This window comes from Heteronotia binoei, chromosome 12 (genome assembly GCF_032191835.1).
Source record: "Heteronotia binoei isolate CCM8104 ecotype False Entrance Well chromosome 12, APGP_CSIRO_Hbin_v1, whole genome shotgun sequence".
Lineage (NCBI taxonomy): Eukaryota > Metazoa > Chordata > Lepidosauria > Squamata > Gekkonidae > Heteronotia > Heteronotia binoei.
The window spans coordinates 69,120,092-69,136,658 of record NC_083234.1 but is presented as its reverse complement, the minus strand read 5'-3'; the positions used below and the strand labels follow the sequence as shown (position 1 = coordinate 69,136,658).

The window sequence follows — 16,567 nt, the reverse complement described above, 5'->3', positions numbered from 1 at the left end:
TTGCATATTAGGCCACACCCCCTGATGCCACCATTGTTTCACATGGGGATTTTTTATGTCGGAAAGCCCAGTAGGAACTCATTTGCATATTAGGCCACACCCCCTGTCATCACCATTGTTTCACCCAGAGAAATTTTTTTGCTAGAAAAGGCCGGCGGGAACTCATTTGCATATTAGGCCACACCCCTGATGCCACCATTGTTTCACATGGGGGTTCCCCCGAAAACTCCAGCAATAACTAATTTGCATATTAGGGCACACCCCCTGATGCCACCATTGTCTCACATGGGGATTTTTTTGTCGAAAAAGCCCAGTAGGAACTCATTTTCATATTAGGCCACACCCCCTGGTGTCACCATTGTATCACATAGGGCTTTTTTATAGATGCCAAGCCAGCCGGAACTGTGTTCCTGCTCAATAAAAACCCTGGAACTGCGTAGCCAGCCATTGGCTGGAGGGGTGGGTGGAATTTAATCTGCAGCACCCTGTGGCTATTTTTGCTTTTAGCCATCAAATGTTCTCTGCAGAGGGGAAGGACTCTCTTGGGCAGCTCTGGTGTGACTCAGTATTCGGCCTGGCCAGACGGTGCGTGTAATCCCAATGGGGGGCTACATTTGCCCTTGCTGTAGACCACTCTGGAAACAGCCGCACATGCAGCTGGCCACCCAGAGGACTTGCTTAAACTTGCTTTTGAACATATATATATGAACATATATATGAAACTGCCTTATACTGAATTGGACCCTTGGTCCATCAAAGTCAATATTGTCTACTTAGACTGGCAACAGCTCTCTAGGGGCTCCAGAGAGCCAGTTTCGTGTAGTGGTTAAGTGCATGGACTCTTATCTGGGAGAACCGGTTTTGATTCCCCACTCCTCCACTTGCACCTGCTGGAATGGCCTTGGGTCAGCCATAGCTCTCGTTAAGAGTTGTCTTTGAAAGAGTAGCTGCTGTGAGAGCCCTCTTAGCCCCACCCACCTCACAGGGTGTCTGTTGTGGGGGAGGAAGATAAAGGAGATTGTGAGCCACTCTGAAATTTGGAGTGGAGGGCAGGATATAAATCCAATATCTTCTTTTTCTTCAAACTGAGGTTTTTCACACCTATTTGCCTGGACCCTTTTTAATTGGAGATGCCAGGGATTGAACCTGGGACCTTCTGCTTACCAAGCAGGTGCTCTACCACAGAGCCACCGTCCCTTTCCGCTGTCCCCTCCCCTTTTGTGTCTCCTGTGTTCAAGCGCTTCAGTCACATGAGCCCCTTTGTGTCCTCAGGGTCTCATTGGGTTACCAGGTCCTCGAGGAGTGGTTGGAAGGCAAGGTCAAGAGGGTCCTTCTGGAGTCGATGGAATTCCTGGAAGAGATGGTGGTGCTGGACTAAAGGTAAGCATGACATGGGATGCTTTAAGTATTTTGTTTTTGGTGTGTGTATGTGCTTGCGTGCCTGGAAGTCATAGTGACCTCCAGCGCCTCCTACTGGGGCCTGGACGTTTTTCCAGAGAGATGGCTTCACATGCCCACCTCACATTCCCCTTGAAGGTCTCCCGTCTGAGTACTAGCCAGGGTTGATCCTGCTTAGCTTCCGAGATCAGGCTAGCCTGGGCTATCTGGGTCAGGGCTAAGCACGAAAGGTTGCAGTGCAGCCGTTCTGCAACCTCTGCCTTCTCTGGGAGGAAGGTGAACTAGCCCAGTATTACTACCGGTAGTAATGATGCTACTAGTGCTAGTAGAGTTAATTCTAACTATAAGAACTGCTCCTATTCCTATCAAAACTGTTGGCAGTATTCCTCCTACAAGTGTAGTTATAATAGTACTGCAGCTGCTATAAATAGTACTGCTCCTACAGCTACTCTTAGTGGTATCAACTAAACATTTGACGGCCCTGCAAGCCATTTGATGGTGTATGTTTTAAATGTAATAACATCAATAAACAATGATAGCAATTGTATGTGGTTAACAGTTAACCACTCTTACTACTGCCGTTTAGTTTTTCTCAGGGCTTTTTTTTGTTATGGGAACTGATTTGCATATTAGGCCACACCCCCCTGATGTAGCCAATCCTCCAGGAGCTTATGGGCTCTTCGTACAGGGCTTACTGTAAGCTCCAGGAGGATTGGCTACATCGGGGATGGGGGTGGCCTAATATGCAAATCAGTTCCTGCTACAAAAAAACCCGTCTGGTTTTTATTACTCATGTATTCTTTTCCCTCTGCTTCTGACCTCTGCCAGATCTGTTGCCTTCAGAAAGGGAGCCCTCATGCATGACTGTTTAGTTGAAAAAAAAGAGGAGACTTGTGAAAGTCAATAAAATTATACACGGTGTGGAGAGAGTGGACAGGGAGACACTGTTCTTCCTCTCTCATAATACCGGAACTGAGGATCATCCACTGAAGCTGAAAGGTGGAAGATTCAGGAAAAAGAAAAGGACATACTTCCTCACCCACAGCATGTAGTTAAATTGTGGAACTCGCTGCCAAATGGATGCGGTGATATCTGAATTTGGAAGGCTTTAACAGAGCAGGGGACAAATTCATGGAGGACGGGCCCATCTACTAGTCACAGGCCTACTAATCATGATGGATATCCACTCCGTCCTGTACCAGAGGCAGTGGGCCTCTTTGTGCCAGTTGCCGCCGGGGAGAACGTGTGGGAGGCTGCTGTTGCAGTCAGGCTGTTTCTGGGTTTCCTATAGAGCAGCAGTCCCCAAACCTTTTGGCACCAGGGACCGGTTTTGTGGAAGTCAGCCTGCTTGTGGGTTTCCTAGGGAGCAGCAGTCCCCAACCTTTTTGGCACCAAGTCAGCCTGCTTGTGGGTTTCCTATAGAACAGCAATCCCCAAACTTTCTGGCACCAGGGACCAGTTTTGTGGAAGTCGGCCTGCTTGTGGGTTTCCTACAGAACAGCAGTCCCCAAACCTTTTGGCACTAAGGACCGGTTTTGTGGAAGTCAGCCTGCTTGTGGGTTTCCTACAGAGCAGCAGTCCCCAATCTTTTTGGCAACAGGGACTGGTTTTGTGGAAGTCAGCCTGCTTGTGGGTTTCCTAGAGAGCAGCAGTCCCCAAACGTTTTGGCATCAGGGATCGGTTTTGTGGAAGTCATCCTGCTTGTGGGTTTCCTTTAGAGCAGCAGTCCCCAACCTTTTTGGCACTAGAGATCGGTTTTGTGGAAGTCATCCTGCCTGTGAGTTTCCTACAGAGCAGCAGTTCCATAACTTTTTGGCACTAGGGACCGGTTTTGTGGAAGTTATCCTGCTTGTGGGTTTCTTATAGAGCAGCAGTCACCAAACTTTTTGACACTAGGGACCGGTTTTGTGGAAGTCATCCTGCTTGTGGGTTCCCTGTAGAGCAGCAGTCCCCAGTGCTAAATTTGTAACAAAAAAAGGATAGCCTTGTGGGCTAGTTTTGCAAAAGCCGTTTCGTACCCAGGTGTCCCAGTATCATGGTAGGAATTTTCGCTGCACAGAAATGGAATTCTCTGGCTTTTTCAAAGGAAAGAAAGAATGCAGGGAGACTAGGCATTTTTTTAATGCCACCGTATGATCTTCAGCCATGCTGAAATTAAATTTGAGCAGTTAAGGAGAGGAGAATGTTTCACTGGCAAAGTATTCTTTCCAGAGCTTTTTTTGTAGCAGGAACTCCTTTGCATATTAGGCCACACAGCCCTGATTTAGTCAGTCCTCCTATAGTAAGCCCTGTACTAAGAACCCTGTAAGCTCTTGGAGGATTGGCAACATCAGGGGGTGTGGCCTAATATGCAGAAAGTTCCTGCTACAACCCCCCCCCCCCCGATTCTTTCTCCCCCAAAACAGAGTTACAAAAGATGGTTGGGAGGGGGAGTTATCATTATTGAACTCATCGGAACTGTCCACCTGATGCCAGTTCTACTCACACAGCCCACTTTTCACAGTGCTAGTTGGTGGGACGAGGAAGTGATATTTTCCCAGCAACAACATAACTGTGTTTCCATAGCTGGGGAAAAGGAGATCACCCTGTACCAGAAGCACAGTCTTCAGGGAAGATTTCAGGGCATTCAGTGCTAAAATTGTAAAAAAAGGAGAAATTCCAGGACTCTCAATTTACCTATAAATAGCGTTCAACCACACCACATTCCTAGAGACTGCAGATTTATACCCCACCCTTCTCTCTGAATCAGGACTCAGAGCAGCTTACAATCTCCTATACCTTCTCCCCCCCCAACAGACACCCTGTGAGGTGGGTGGGGCTGAGAGGGCTCTCACAGCAGCTGCCCTTTCAAGGACAACTCCTGCGATAGCTATGGCTGACCCAAGGCCATGCCTGCAGGTGCAAGTGGAGGAGTGGGGAATCACACCTGGTTCTCCCAGATAAGAGTCTGCACACTTAACCACTACACCAAACTGGCTCTCCTGGGCTTACAGAGCTTGACTTGCAGTTGTTCAGCAGTGTCTGGGAAGCGTACTGCACATGCTCAGATATAGTCACTCAATATATTATTATATTATATAATATTATATTATGGAGTGCATTTTCCCGTTAAGACAGTTTTTCTTGTCTTGGTATTCTGTAGTACAAGTAGGAGGCCGTTTCATTATTCTTCAGGATAATCCTATGAAGAAAGGTTAAAATGCTTAAAAGCCCAACAGGAACTCATTGGCATCTTAGGCCACACCCCCTGACACCAAGCCAGCTGGAACTGTGTTCCTGTGTGCTCCTGCTCAAAAAAAGCCGTGGCTGAAAGACATTATTGGGGAGCTGTCATAGATGGCCCAGGCTGGTCTGGTCTCATTAGATCTTACAAGCTAAGTAGAGTCATCCCTGGTTAGTTCTTCGATGGGAAGGGTCGCTGTGCAGAGGCAGGCAATGGCAACCTCACCTCTGAACATCCTTGAAAACCCCACAAGGAGACACCGTAAGTCACCTGTGGTGGGATGGGACTTTGCACGGCAACAGGGGAGCTAGGACAGGTTCTCCTGCAAAGCGTCCAAGCTCATTTCCAGCCACTTCCGTGGCATGTTGGAGAAGGGCATCTAGGGATAAGATACGTGGCGTGTCACCATGCGAGCATCATGCTCACTCCCCTTTATAAAACGGATAAATTCCGTTGATGCCGAAGAGGATGCGGCAAAGGATTTTGCTGCCATGTTTCTCTCTGTCCACCAGAATGCCTGACCATAAGGATCCCTGCTCAGTCATATCACAGAAGATATGGAACGTCCTCTTCTCTCTGCTGGGGAATACTGGAATTCTTAGTGCGACTTCCTGTTCTTGGAAGAGGCAAAGGGCGTTGTTTGGTCCACCATCATCAGCTTTCAGGCTATATCATTCTGTTCCTCTGTGCAGGGGCTGCATTCAGGGCCCTCTGAGATGAGCTCCTTCTCTTTCTATCTCTCGCCTGCATTTTCAGCCCAGGAGCTGTTTCCAGTTCATTCTCAGATGTAGCAGAGGGGCATTCCCTTCTCATTCCACTAGAGTCATTCCATTCACTTTCAGAGCATCTGTCCAGTATTCTGCAACCTGACCTTGCTGCCTTTTCCAGGCGGTGGAATGTCTCCCCTTCTGAGAACTGAAATTTGTGTAATGATCCCGCTCAGAATCTACCTTTAGACTTCTGTGGCCTCTTTCGTTTTCCTCTACGCGGACTATAAAGCCAGCGACTCGAAAGGGAGCTTAGTGAGAAATCTAGTACAAGAAATGAAAAAAAAAAAAAGCATATTTTGCTTTTGTGCTAAGCAAAACAATCAGTTCTGCCTTGCTGTTCGGATCGGCCTGCAGAATTCTGTGGAGTGGGGGAATCAGATAAAACTGGATAAAAGATCTACAGTTTGAATCAACAGGTACGATCGGGCACTCTTACATTTCAGGGCACATTTGTGCAGATTATGGTCACGTGTTTCTGTAAAACCAGGAAACAAAAAAAAAATACCCTAATGATTGAATGAAATGTTTCCCTTCTTTCTTTCTTTGCCATTAGGGAGAACAAGGCGATGATGGGGAAGAAGGCACGCCAGGAATGTCTGGGAAGAGAGGGACTCCGGGTGTGCTTGGTCTCCCGGGAGCTCAGGGCCCCCCAGGATTCAAGGTCAGTCCCCCCCCCCCCCCCCCCGCAATGCTATAATGCAAGCCTTGTCAAATGTCAGGATCTGGAATGGCACCAGAGTCCTGCTGAGCACGGAAGGGCATCTCCGTTGGATGTGTTTGAATCGTAGCCTGTGTTGTTTTTGGAAAGATGGCCTAATTGGAAGCGCAGCAGGCAGAGCTGTGGTCCAGATCACAAGAGGAACACACACATATACACACACACAAACAGTTATTGTGCAAGCTTCATCTTCTGCTTTTTTTTTTCTTCTCCAATTCATTAGGAACTTTTCGTACCTCACATTCAGTCTTGACAATTTAAGGAACATTTTGTGATATACACAATTTTAATAAATACCTAACCCCGTTGAGTAACTTACAGGACAATCCTAAGCAGGTCCCCTTGGAATCCTACTGAAGCATGCTCAGCGTTCTCAAGATCGCACTATTAGAGTTCCGTAGTCCCCCCCCCCCATATGCTGTAATTTTTCTCTCTCCCTTTCTCCCAGATGCTTAGAGAGGCTCCCCTGGTTCTTGATTTTATTCTCACAGCAGCCCTGCGAGGTGGGTTAGGCTGACAGAATGACCGGCCAAAGTTGTTCTGAGCTTTCTGGATGAGTGCAGATTCAAGCCCCAGAGTTCTCAGCCCTAGCCTGACCTTCTCATTGCTAAAACACACCAGCTCTGAGCAGCAGCGGAACTGCAGAAGGCTGTCGGACTCAGTCCCTCTTGTCATATACTTTTTCTCAGCTTCACGAGATGCCAATGTATGAATTCAGAGAGCTTTAATATAGCCAGCTCCTGAACTCCTGCTGACACAATGACAGTAAGTGTTTGTTTCTTGCAAAATTGTGCAGCTAGAAGTCTGGCTGCCCTGAGTAAGTACTCCCAGCATGCCACTGTTCAGTGTCTGGGTCTTTCGCCTCTCTTCCATTTTGTCCTCACCATAATCCTATGAGGTCGGTTAGGTTGAGAGAGTGAGACTAGCCCAAGGTCACTCAGCAAGCTTTTGTGGCAGGATGTGGATTTGAACCTGGATCTCCCAGATCCTAGTCCAACGCTCCAGTTACTACCCCACACTGGCTCTCTCATGTTGCCTGATATCCCATCCCCTTAAGATTCTACCAGGCCTCATTAACAATGCTTTCAAGCTTATCTTGGCAGGCGATACGAGACTAGACGAGTGGCAACCCCAGAAAGGGCCTTTTTGGTGAAGGCACCAAAACTTAAATCCCTCCTCCTTTGCCTCAGCTGTCTGCTGAAGAGGCTGTATAACATCATGCTAGCAGAACAACATTTGTGTCTTAGTGGCACCTTTAAGACCAACGAAGTTTAATTCTGGATATAAGCTTTTGAGTGCAAGCACACTGCTAGAGATGCACATGTATAAGCTTTCGAGAGCAAGCGCCCTTCTTTATACATGTATAAGCGTTGCTGCTGTAACAAACACGAATTTCAGCAGGCTTCGTAGGATGGTGGAAGACAGGAGGGCCTGGCGTGACTTGGTCCACGGGGTCGCAAAGAGTCGGACTCGACTGTGCGACTGAACAACAGCAAAGCTTTTGAGTGCAAGCACACTTCTTCAGGTACACATGTATCTGAAGGACTGTGCATGCGCATGGAAGCTGCCACCCAGAATTAAACTTTGTTGGTCTTAAAGGTGCCACTGGGACCTGAAACTTTGTTCCATTGCTTCAGACCAAAAAGGCTGCCCACCTGAATCAGGTGATAGAAGATATGAGCTTACCTTGGTCATCTTGTAATGGGAAGAGGCTAATGGATTCAGGGCTCTCAGTACATTCAATTTGCAAATGCTAGAGAATCTAGAGCCTGCATAGACAACACACTGATGTACTTCTATGTTGCATGCCTGGAGTTGAAACAAGATACAGGCTGTGGGCGCAATTATGCAGTGAAGCTCGTGGGGCCCACCAGCAGCGTGGTTTAATCATATCAAAATGTCCTCTGTTAATTGTGAAATTGGTACTGAGGGCCCAGGCGGGGGGTGGGAAGGGAGAGCTGCCCCTACCCCGATGCATTCTCCCCCTTTCCTTCCACTTGTAAAATAATCCCCAGTTTGAAGAGGTCGTGTCCTGAAAGTTGGTAGTTTGAAAGTTTGCAGCCCAAATGCAGACGCTGTCATAAATAGGCTCTGTGAGCTTTGTTTGTTTGTTTGTTTTTGAACTCTGTAGAGGGATAGTGAGAGTCCAAATAGGCCAGGCAACTCCAGGGGCTGGCGGAGTATGGCTTCAATTATCTGTCCGTAGGACTCTTCCGTTGTCAGCCGCTGCCCCCTACAGGCCACGCTTAGAACAGCAGCTTAACAGTTGAGGACGGCGCAAGAGCCTTTAATGTTTTTTGGCACGCAGTTGTCTTCCAGCTGTACCTCTTTTCTTGTCCCTGTCGCTGGTAAATCAGGTTGTTTAAAAAAAGAAAACAACAGCAACCTAGGGCCAGAACTCTCTGTCAATGGTTCCTGAGGTGCTCTGCAAACCAAAGTTGCAATGAAGAACAATCCACCAATAGAATGAAGACAGCAGTACAATAAGACAAAAAAAGAAAAAGGAAAGAGAGACAGCGGCTTAACAAAAAGATTTCTAAAAGGCCAGCGGACTGATAAGCCGAGTCTAAGACAGCACTCAATTCCAGCTTTTAAAGCAGGGGTGGCCAGCAGTAGCCCTCCAGATGTTTTTTGCCTAAAACTCCCATCAACCCCAGCCATTGGCCATGCTGGCTGGGGCTGATGGGAGTTGTAGGCAAAAACATCTGGGGGGCTACCGTGGCCACCCCTGTTTTAAAGTACTGCTGTTAGTGAGAGTCAGTCAGATAGAGTTTCTGTCCTCTCCAGGGCGTTTTTTTTTCTAGCAGGAGCTCCTTTGCATATTAGGCCACACACACCCGATGTAGCCAATCCTCCAAGAGCTTACAGGGCTCTTAGTACAGGGCCTACTGTAAGCTTCAGGATTGGCTACATCAGGGGTGCGTGGCCTAATATGCAAAGGAGCTCCTACACACACACAAAAAAGCCTTGGTCCTCTCGATTTGATGTCTTTTAGTTAAGTCTCCTGGCTGTATTGGTTAAGAGGCAGAGCTGTAACCTGAAAGCTTCCTGCTTCTCGTTTTGCGTCTGCTACAAATCCACCAGGGGTCCTCAGGCAATCCGCTTTCTGGACCCCCCCCCCCCCCCCCGTACATAACACTGGACCAGCTGGACGCTTGGTGGCTCCCTTGCCTGGGCTAACATACTCAGAACAGGGAGGAAAGAAAAGGAGCGAGCCGCCCTGAGCCCGCTTCGGCAGGGAGGGCGGGATATAAATGGAATCAATCAATCAATTAATTAATTAAATCGATCTGTTCAGCAGAAAGAGACCAAGGGAGCTAGCTTCTTAGGGGGGCAGGCACCGTGTAAACCAGGGGTGTCGAACTCATTTGTTATGAGGGATAGATCCGACATGAGACCTCGTTTGGCCGGGGCCACGTGTCGTAAAATGGAATGCCAGGTAGGGGAGATGTAAACTTTATAAAGAACACAGACAAACACACACACGGTCTGCCTAATCCACCTCACTGGCTTGTTGAGCCTCTGCCGACAGAAGGAAGAGAGGCTTGGCTCAGTAGCTCTGCTGCGCAATTGAGAGAGCCTGGCAAAGGTAGCTCTCCTTCCCCCCACTTCCTCCCCAAGGGAGGAGCTTTGCTCTGTAGCTCCTGTGCAATTAAACAAGCTGTGATGCGGAAGGAAGCAGGAGGGAGGGAGAAGGAAGCAGACAGCAGTGAGCTGCTCAGGGGCCTGATTCGGCCCCTGGGCCGCATGTTTGAAACCCCTGGTGTAAACCTTTAGATCTCTATCCTGTCTTAATCTGGACACCTAGAGGAAGTTGTGGGATTCCCACATCCACACTGTGGATGCCGCTTACTTTAAGACATTGTGGGATCCCCACATCCACACTGCTTAAGGTTGCCAGGCTCCCTCCTGGTCACCGATGAAGGGGGACCACACCAGTAAGGTTGCCAGCTCCAGGTTGGGAAAGTCCTGGAGATTTGGGGGATGGAGCCTGGAGAGGACAGGCACTTCATTGGAGTACAGTGCCACATGGTCTCCCCTCCCAAGCATCCATTTTTCTCCAGGGGAACTGATGTCTGTAATTCCAGGGGATCCCCTATGTCCCATCTGGCGGTGGACAGGTATGTGGACTCTCATCTGGAAGAACCGGTTTTGATTCCACACTCCTCCGCATGCAGCTGCTGGGTGATCTTGGGTCAGCTGCAAAATTCTCTCAAAGCTGTTCTGCTCCAGAGCAGTTCTTTCAGAGCTCTCTCAGCCCCACTTACCTCGCAGGGTATCTGTTGTGGGGAGGGGAAGGGAAAGGAGATTCGTAAGCCGCTCTGAGCCGCCTTCAGATAGTGAAGGGTGGGGTATAAATCCAATCTCTTCTTCTTCTCTGAGTCTGCTGGGGCAGGGGTCACCAACCCCTGGGCTGCAGACCGGTACTGGTCTGTGGCCTGTTAGCAACTGGGCCGTGGGGCAAGGCAGAGGTGCTGCACTGCCCCTTCCACCCACTCAGGATCCAGGGGGATGAAAGAGGCGGCGTGGCTTCACTCCTCGCAGGGGAGTCAGCCTTGGAGTGAGGCAGAACAGCCCCCCCATCCCTTCTGCCCACCCAGGACCCAGGTGGATGAAAGAGGCACCATGGCCTCACTCTGAAGCACCACTTCTTTCATCTGCCCAAGTCCCGGGTGGGCAGAAGAGGCAGCGTGGCAGCGACCTTCGCCTGCCGCTTACTTTAAGACCCCCGTGGGGTCTGGAGCATATATATTTTTAATTGTTCTTTTCATACGGTGAGCCGAAGGGAAATTATTAGCCTGCTGTCAGAAAGGTTCCCCGGCAGATCAGATAAACTCGAATTAGATTATTTTACGTCAGATAGGAGCCACCGGACAACAAGACAGGTGGCTAGGTTCTGTTCCCAGGTTTAGAAAGAACGCAAAAAGCGAGACAAACAGGCCAAACTGCAAATCTTTTAACCAATTTTAAAATGGCTTTTCAAAATGAATTCTCTTTTTACTGTTATAAACCTCAAGTCATCAAATTTTAACATGCAGATTCTTTATGGGACTTTTTTGTAAGGTACTTTTAAGGTTGTTCTAAATGACTATAATGTTCTGGTCAACGACTGTAACAATAAACTGAACTGAACTGACCCCCATGGGGGGGCAGGGCTGGGGGGCATCCTGGGGCACAGCAAAATCCCCAGCCCCCCCCCCCCCCACACACACACAGACACACACCGGTCTGTGGAAAAATCATCTTCCATAAAACTGGTCCCTGGTGCCGAAAAGGTTAGGAGCCACTGCACCAAGGAAACTAATCTAGGAGACAGGAGATTGTCAAGGAAGTAGATCGAGATGGGCAGCTGTGTTATTCTGTCTGTAGCAGTAGAAAAGAGCAAAAGCCCAGTAGCACCTTCAAGACTAGCAAAAATTTGTGGCAAAATTCTGAAGAAGCGAGCAGTGATTCATGAGAGCTCCTGCCCTGCCACAGAATTTGTTAGTCTTTAAGGTGCTCCTGGACTTGTGCTCTTGTCTTCTGTCAAGGAAGTGTCGCGGCTTAGCAGGTATCCTATAGCTGGGGTGGCCAAACTGGCTCGGGAGCCATATGGGGCTCTTTCACATGTATTGTGTGGCTCTTGAAGCCCCCACCACCCTATTGGCCAGCTTGGAGAAGGCATTTTATCTCTGCCAGCTGACAGCTTGGAGAATGCATTTAAAGGTAAAGTTGCTTTCTTTCCACCTCCCTCCCTCTTCCCTCTCCCATCTATCCTTCCTTCCTTCCTTCCTTCCTTCCTTCCTTCCTTCCTTCCTTCCTTCCTTCCTTCCTTCCTTCCTTCCTTCCTTCCTTCCTTCCTCCCTCCCTCCCTCCCTCCCTCCCTGCTTCCTTCCTTCCTTCCTTGTGGCTCTCAAACATCTGACATCCGTGTCTTGCGGCTCCCAAACATCTGACGTTCATTCTATGTGGCTCTTAAGGTAAGCAAGTTTGGCCACCCCTGTCCTAAAGAAAACCCCAACACTCTCTGTTTCTCCGCCACCTCCGTGACTCACTGCATGTTGAGAATGAGGATTGAGGAAGCCCTCATAACCCTCTAGTCTGTGCTGCAGGCTAACTGGCGAGGTGGGGCCGGGTGGTAGCAGAAGGTGAAGCGGTGAGCAGGCCCAGCCAGTCCTGCAAATGCAAGCACCCCTCCGACTTGCTCTTGCTTTGTCTCTTTGTGCAGTGCCTTCGCAAGTCAATGCAACATAGCACTGTTTTGCAAGAAAAAAGCATCCAGCAATTTATTATTTCCTGCTTGCGGTTCTAAAGGTCAGGATTTATTCTAGGCTGTGACATTTTACGAAGAGGGAAAGACCAGGGAAAGTTCAGGGCCTGCAAAGAGTCAAGTTTTTCCGTTGGCCACACATTAAACTGGTAACTACTGAACTCAAGACGGCAGGATATCTTTTCCTTGTTAGTGTTTTTACGCGTGCGAGTGTGCATCCGGAAGTCATGGCGACTCCTGGTGACTGATCCCTGCTGGGGACCTGGAAGATATTCAAAGTGGCGGCCGAATAGAGCTGCCCTGTCCTCCCAACTGGGTATTCCAAGGAGGTCTCCCATCCAAGTCCTTGCCAGAGTCGACCCTGCTTAGCTTCCGAGATCTGACGAGATTGGGCTTGCCTGGCCCATCCAGGTCAGGGCAAGACAGCAGCATTTCTGAGCGGCTTTCTCAGACATTCCTGCGTCACATTCTCTCACTCCTGACCACCCATCCTCCATCCAAGAGTTTCCCTCAAGCAGACTCACAGCTGTTTCATCACCAGAACAGAGCCCAGCTTCAGTGGTGGAGCGGAGAAGGCAGGTTCTATTTCGTTTTGTTTGGAGCTATACTGATGTCGTTTTCTTTCTTTTAGGGAGAAAGTGGGTTACCTGGGCAGGCCGGCCTGTTGGGGAAGCGAGGGCCGCCAGGTGGGATGGGGCTCCCTGGAACCCCTGGGGATCCTGGACCGAAGGGGCAGCCGGTAAGTAGGAAGGTCTTTCGAAAATATATATTTTTTTGTTTTTATTCCGCCCTTTCTCCAAGGAGGTCACTTGGGAATCAACTCAATAATGCAGCCCATTAGAAGTTCCCCTGCTCAGTTTCTAGCTCAAGGATCTTGAGTATTAGGTTATAAGGAAGTTTACAGTTTTCTTATTTATTTACAGAATTTATACCCCGTCTTTCTGACCTCAGAGCCACCAAGGCAGCTAACAGATCAAAAACATCTGAGAGCCAGTTTGGTGCAATGGTTAAGTGCGTGGACTCTTATCTGGGAGAACCGGGTTTGATTCCCCACTCCTCCACTTGCAGCTGCTGGAATGGCCTTGGGTCAGCCATAGCTCTCGTAGAAGTTGTCCTTGAAAAGGCAGCTACTGTGAGAGCTCTCTCAGCCCCACCCACCTCACAGGGTATCTGTTGTGGGGGGAGAAGATATAGGAGATTGTAAGCCACTCTGAATCTCTGATTCAGAGAGAAAGGCGGGGTATAAATCTGCAGTTCTTCTAATACAAATACATCTTGAATACCATTCAAATCAAACAAAAACACCTCATTCAGAAGAATTCAAACCAAGCTGAAATACATATACTAAAGTCCTCATACATAAAACAACCGTTAAAACCAAGGCAGGATGGAGGGATCACTGCGGGAATGTCAAACGAAATAGAGAAGTCTTCACCTGCTAGCAGAAGGAGACAGGCAAGGCTCCCTGGGAAAGGCTGGTTGAACCAATAGTCTGACTGTCTTTGAAGTAGCCACAAATGAACAATAGCTGATCATAAAGCGAAGGAATTGACTGCCCAAGAAATTATTGACTGTACAGTGGAATTCATTCCAAAAACTGGAGCATTTAGTTGAGGAGGAAAGACAGTGACTGTATATAAGAAATCAATCATTGATCTGTTTATGGCTGCTGGGATGCCGGTGGGTCCAGTAAGTGTGATCAAGAATAACCAGTTTCGTAAGATGTAACAGCTATTTAACATTTGGGACTTGTATCCACGGGGAAAGTCTCATCTTAGTTTAGGGATAGGATAAGGGTAACGCAACTGGAATGACCATTCTTGCCTAGTCAGGGGAACCCAGCAATTTTTACATGCTTGAAGTTTGACCATGCAGTTCTTCCTTCTGCATTCAGCCCAGGATTTTGCACTGTGCCTTTTTTAGGCTCGTGTTGGCTGTAAGCTGTTTTGAGCGTCGTGTGGGGGGAAACGTGGGATATAAATAAATCGGAACAAAATTGACCCAGGGGCATTGTGCAAGCCTCCAAGTGTTTGATAAATATTCTTTGACTGAACTTTTCCTTATTTTGACGTTTGTAACCCACTTCCTTTCCAGGAGTCTGTAAAGAGATGTTTTAAAAATGCTTTGAGTGTGTGTGTGAGTGTTATTGGCATAGCTTTAGTTTTCACATTTATAGATCCTTGGAAAGCTACTCAGAACTTCTTAGATTCTAAACAAGCCTTGCCTTGCCAGAATATGTCTCATGAACATGGCAGGAAAAGTTTCCCCAATGCCAAAGGATGTTAGGGCTTTTTGCAACAGAAGTGGTGGAAACCCCATCGTTTGAGTCATTTACAGCCAGACTGAACAAGCCCCTTTGGAATACAGCACAGCTGAGTCTGCCCTGGCCATAAATAGTTTGTTTCCCCACATCAGTGATATTTCTGTGATTCATCGAGGGTCGTTTTGGTCTTTTCCTCAAATGTTCCAGCAGCCTTTCCCATTTCTTATGCAAAGGTCAAGAGATGGGAAATGGAGTTCCGTGGCTGTAGAAATTGGGATATGTTCCACTTGGAATTCTTTGCCACGATCCTCCTTAAGCTATCGATTCTATTATTGCCCTTTCCAAGCCCAGATGTTCAAGGCATAGGGTAAATCCAGAAACAAGAGGGGTTCTTGTTCCTTTAGGGCATGGATTTTATCATCCTGTTGATTGGAAAGGAAGCCCAGTGGGATGAGATCATCTGGTTAGGGGCCCGGCGGATACGGCAGGTTTTTGCAGCTTGTTTTGTGACCATTTTCTTCCTCCCCAAAACCTCAAGAGCCTCCGACAAAGCTCACGGGAAACAGATTTAGGATAGAGAAAAGGAAGAACTTTGCACAGTGCATAAACAACTTGTGTGTGTAGCGTCGGTCACTCGTGTAGGGCAAACTGCGTGTTATAACATATGCAAGTCTGTCCCAGGGACTCGCAGCCATATTGCAGCTGTGAATTCCTGGTGGCGAGTCTCCATGGCACTCCTAAATGGAGTTTTCACTGGAACTTCAATATGGTAGCCCGTCCCTGCTGCAGAGTTGTGTATATTATCAGGGCCGGGCTGGCCACTAGGCAAACTAGGCTATTGTCTTGGGTGCCGGCCTTCTGAGGGGACCAAATTGGGTGCTCCCCATGTGACTCAGTGATGTCATCAGTGCAGAGGAAGCACCAGAAGTGAGGGGGCCAGACAGTCTAGGGCCAGCCCTGTATATTGTAATGTGTACTTTGAAGAAGAAGACTGCAGATTTATACCCCGCCCTTCTCTCTGAATCAGAGACTCAGAGCGGCTTACAATCTCCTACATCTTCCTCCCTCACAACAGACACCCTGTGAGGTGGGTGGGGCTGAGAGGGCTCTCCCAGCAGCTGCCCTTTCAAGGACGACTCCTGAGATAGCTATGGCTGACCCAAGGCCATTCCGGCAGGTGCAAGTGGAGGAGTGGGGAATCAAACCCGGTTCTCTCAGATTAGAGTCCGCACACTTAGTCGCTATGCCAGACTGGCTCTCTGTAAGGCTTGGCCCTTGTAAGGCTTTAAAAGGGAAACACTTTGGCCTCTGTGACCTACTTGCAGGGTTTATGGAGAATATCTGGTTAGCCGATGTTAGAAATAGGATGTTGGACTAGATGGACCATTGTTCTGATCCTTCAGACGTTTGATCTTGTCTCACACTGTTCCCATTGCACAGTGACTGCAGGTGACGACAATGCATGTCGGAAAAGAAACAAGCTTGTTCTAAAAGTACTACCCCTGTGGAAACTTCATATCGTTCATACGGTGGGAAAACTGTACCTCCCGGCCTGAGCATCCTCTGCTCCCACCCCTGCCTGCCCCCAAATGCCTCTCTGCTCCTGGCCCAGGCGATGCCCAATTAATCCTTAATGTGATCTTTCCAGCTTGCCTCTTGCCAAGTTTGCAAAGACACCGCTGGACCCAACAGCAAACGGCTTGAAGCTCTGTTTCCACAATCTCTCTCGCCCGTTAAACTCAGTTTGGCTTGCAGGTAGCCTGGCTTTGCCGTTCAGACTCATGAGCTGTGGTGTGCTTTGGTCAATGCTTTAAACTAACCCCCCCCCCCTTTTTTTTTAACTTCCAGGGAGACTTGGGTGAATCAGGATTTCCAGGGATTGCTGGACTGTTTGGGCCAAAGGTGAGGTCACTGCATGTATAAATACCATGTCAAGGCAAGCCAG

General features: G+C 48.4%; 1 protein-coding gene across 1 annotated transcript in view; it reads left to right on the top strand.

Moving 5' to 3' along the window:
* Nucleotides 1–16,567, top strand: part of LOC132580027 (collagen alpha-1(XXVII) chain-like) — a 406,754-nt gene that overhangs the window by 363,076 nt on the left and 27,111 nt on the right. The window contains 4 exon segments of the mRNA XM_060250632.1: nt 1,273–1,380; nt 5,945–6,052; nt 12,991–13,098; nt 16,471–16,524. Of these exon segments, the coding sequence (XP_060106615.1) occupies nt 1,273–1,380; nt 5,945–6,052; nt 12,991–13,098; nt 16,471–16,524 (378 nt within the window).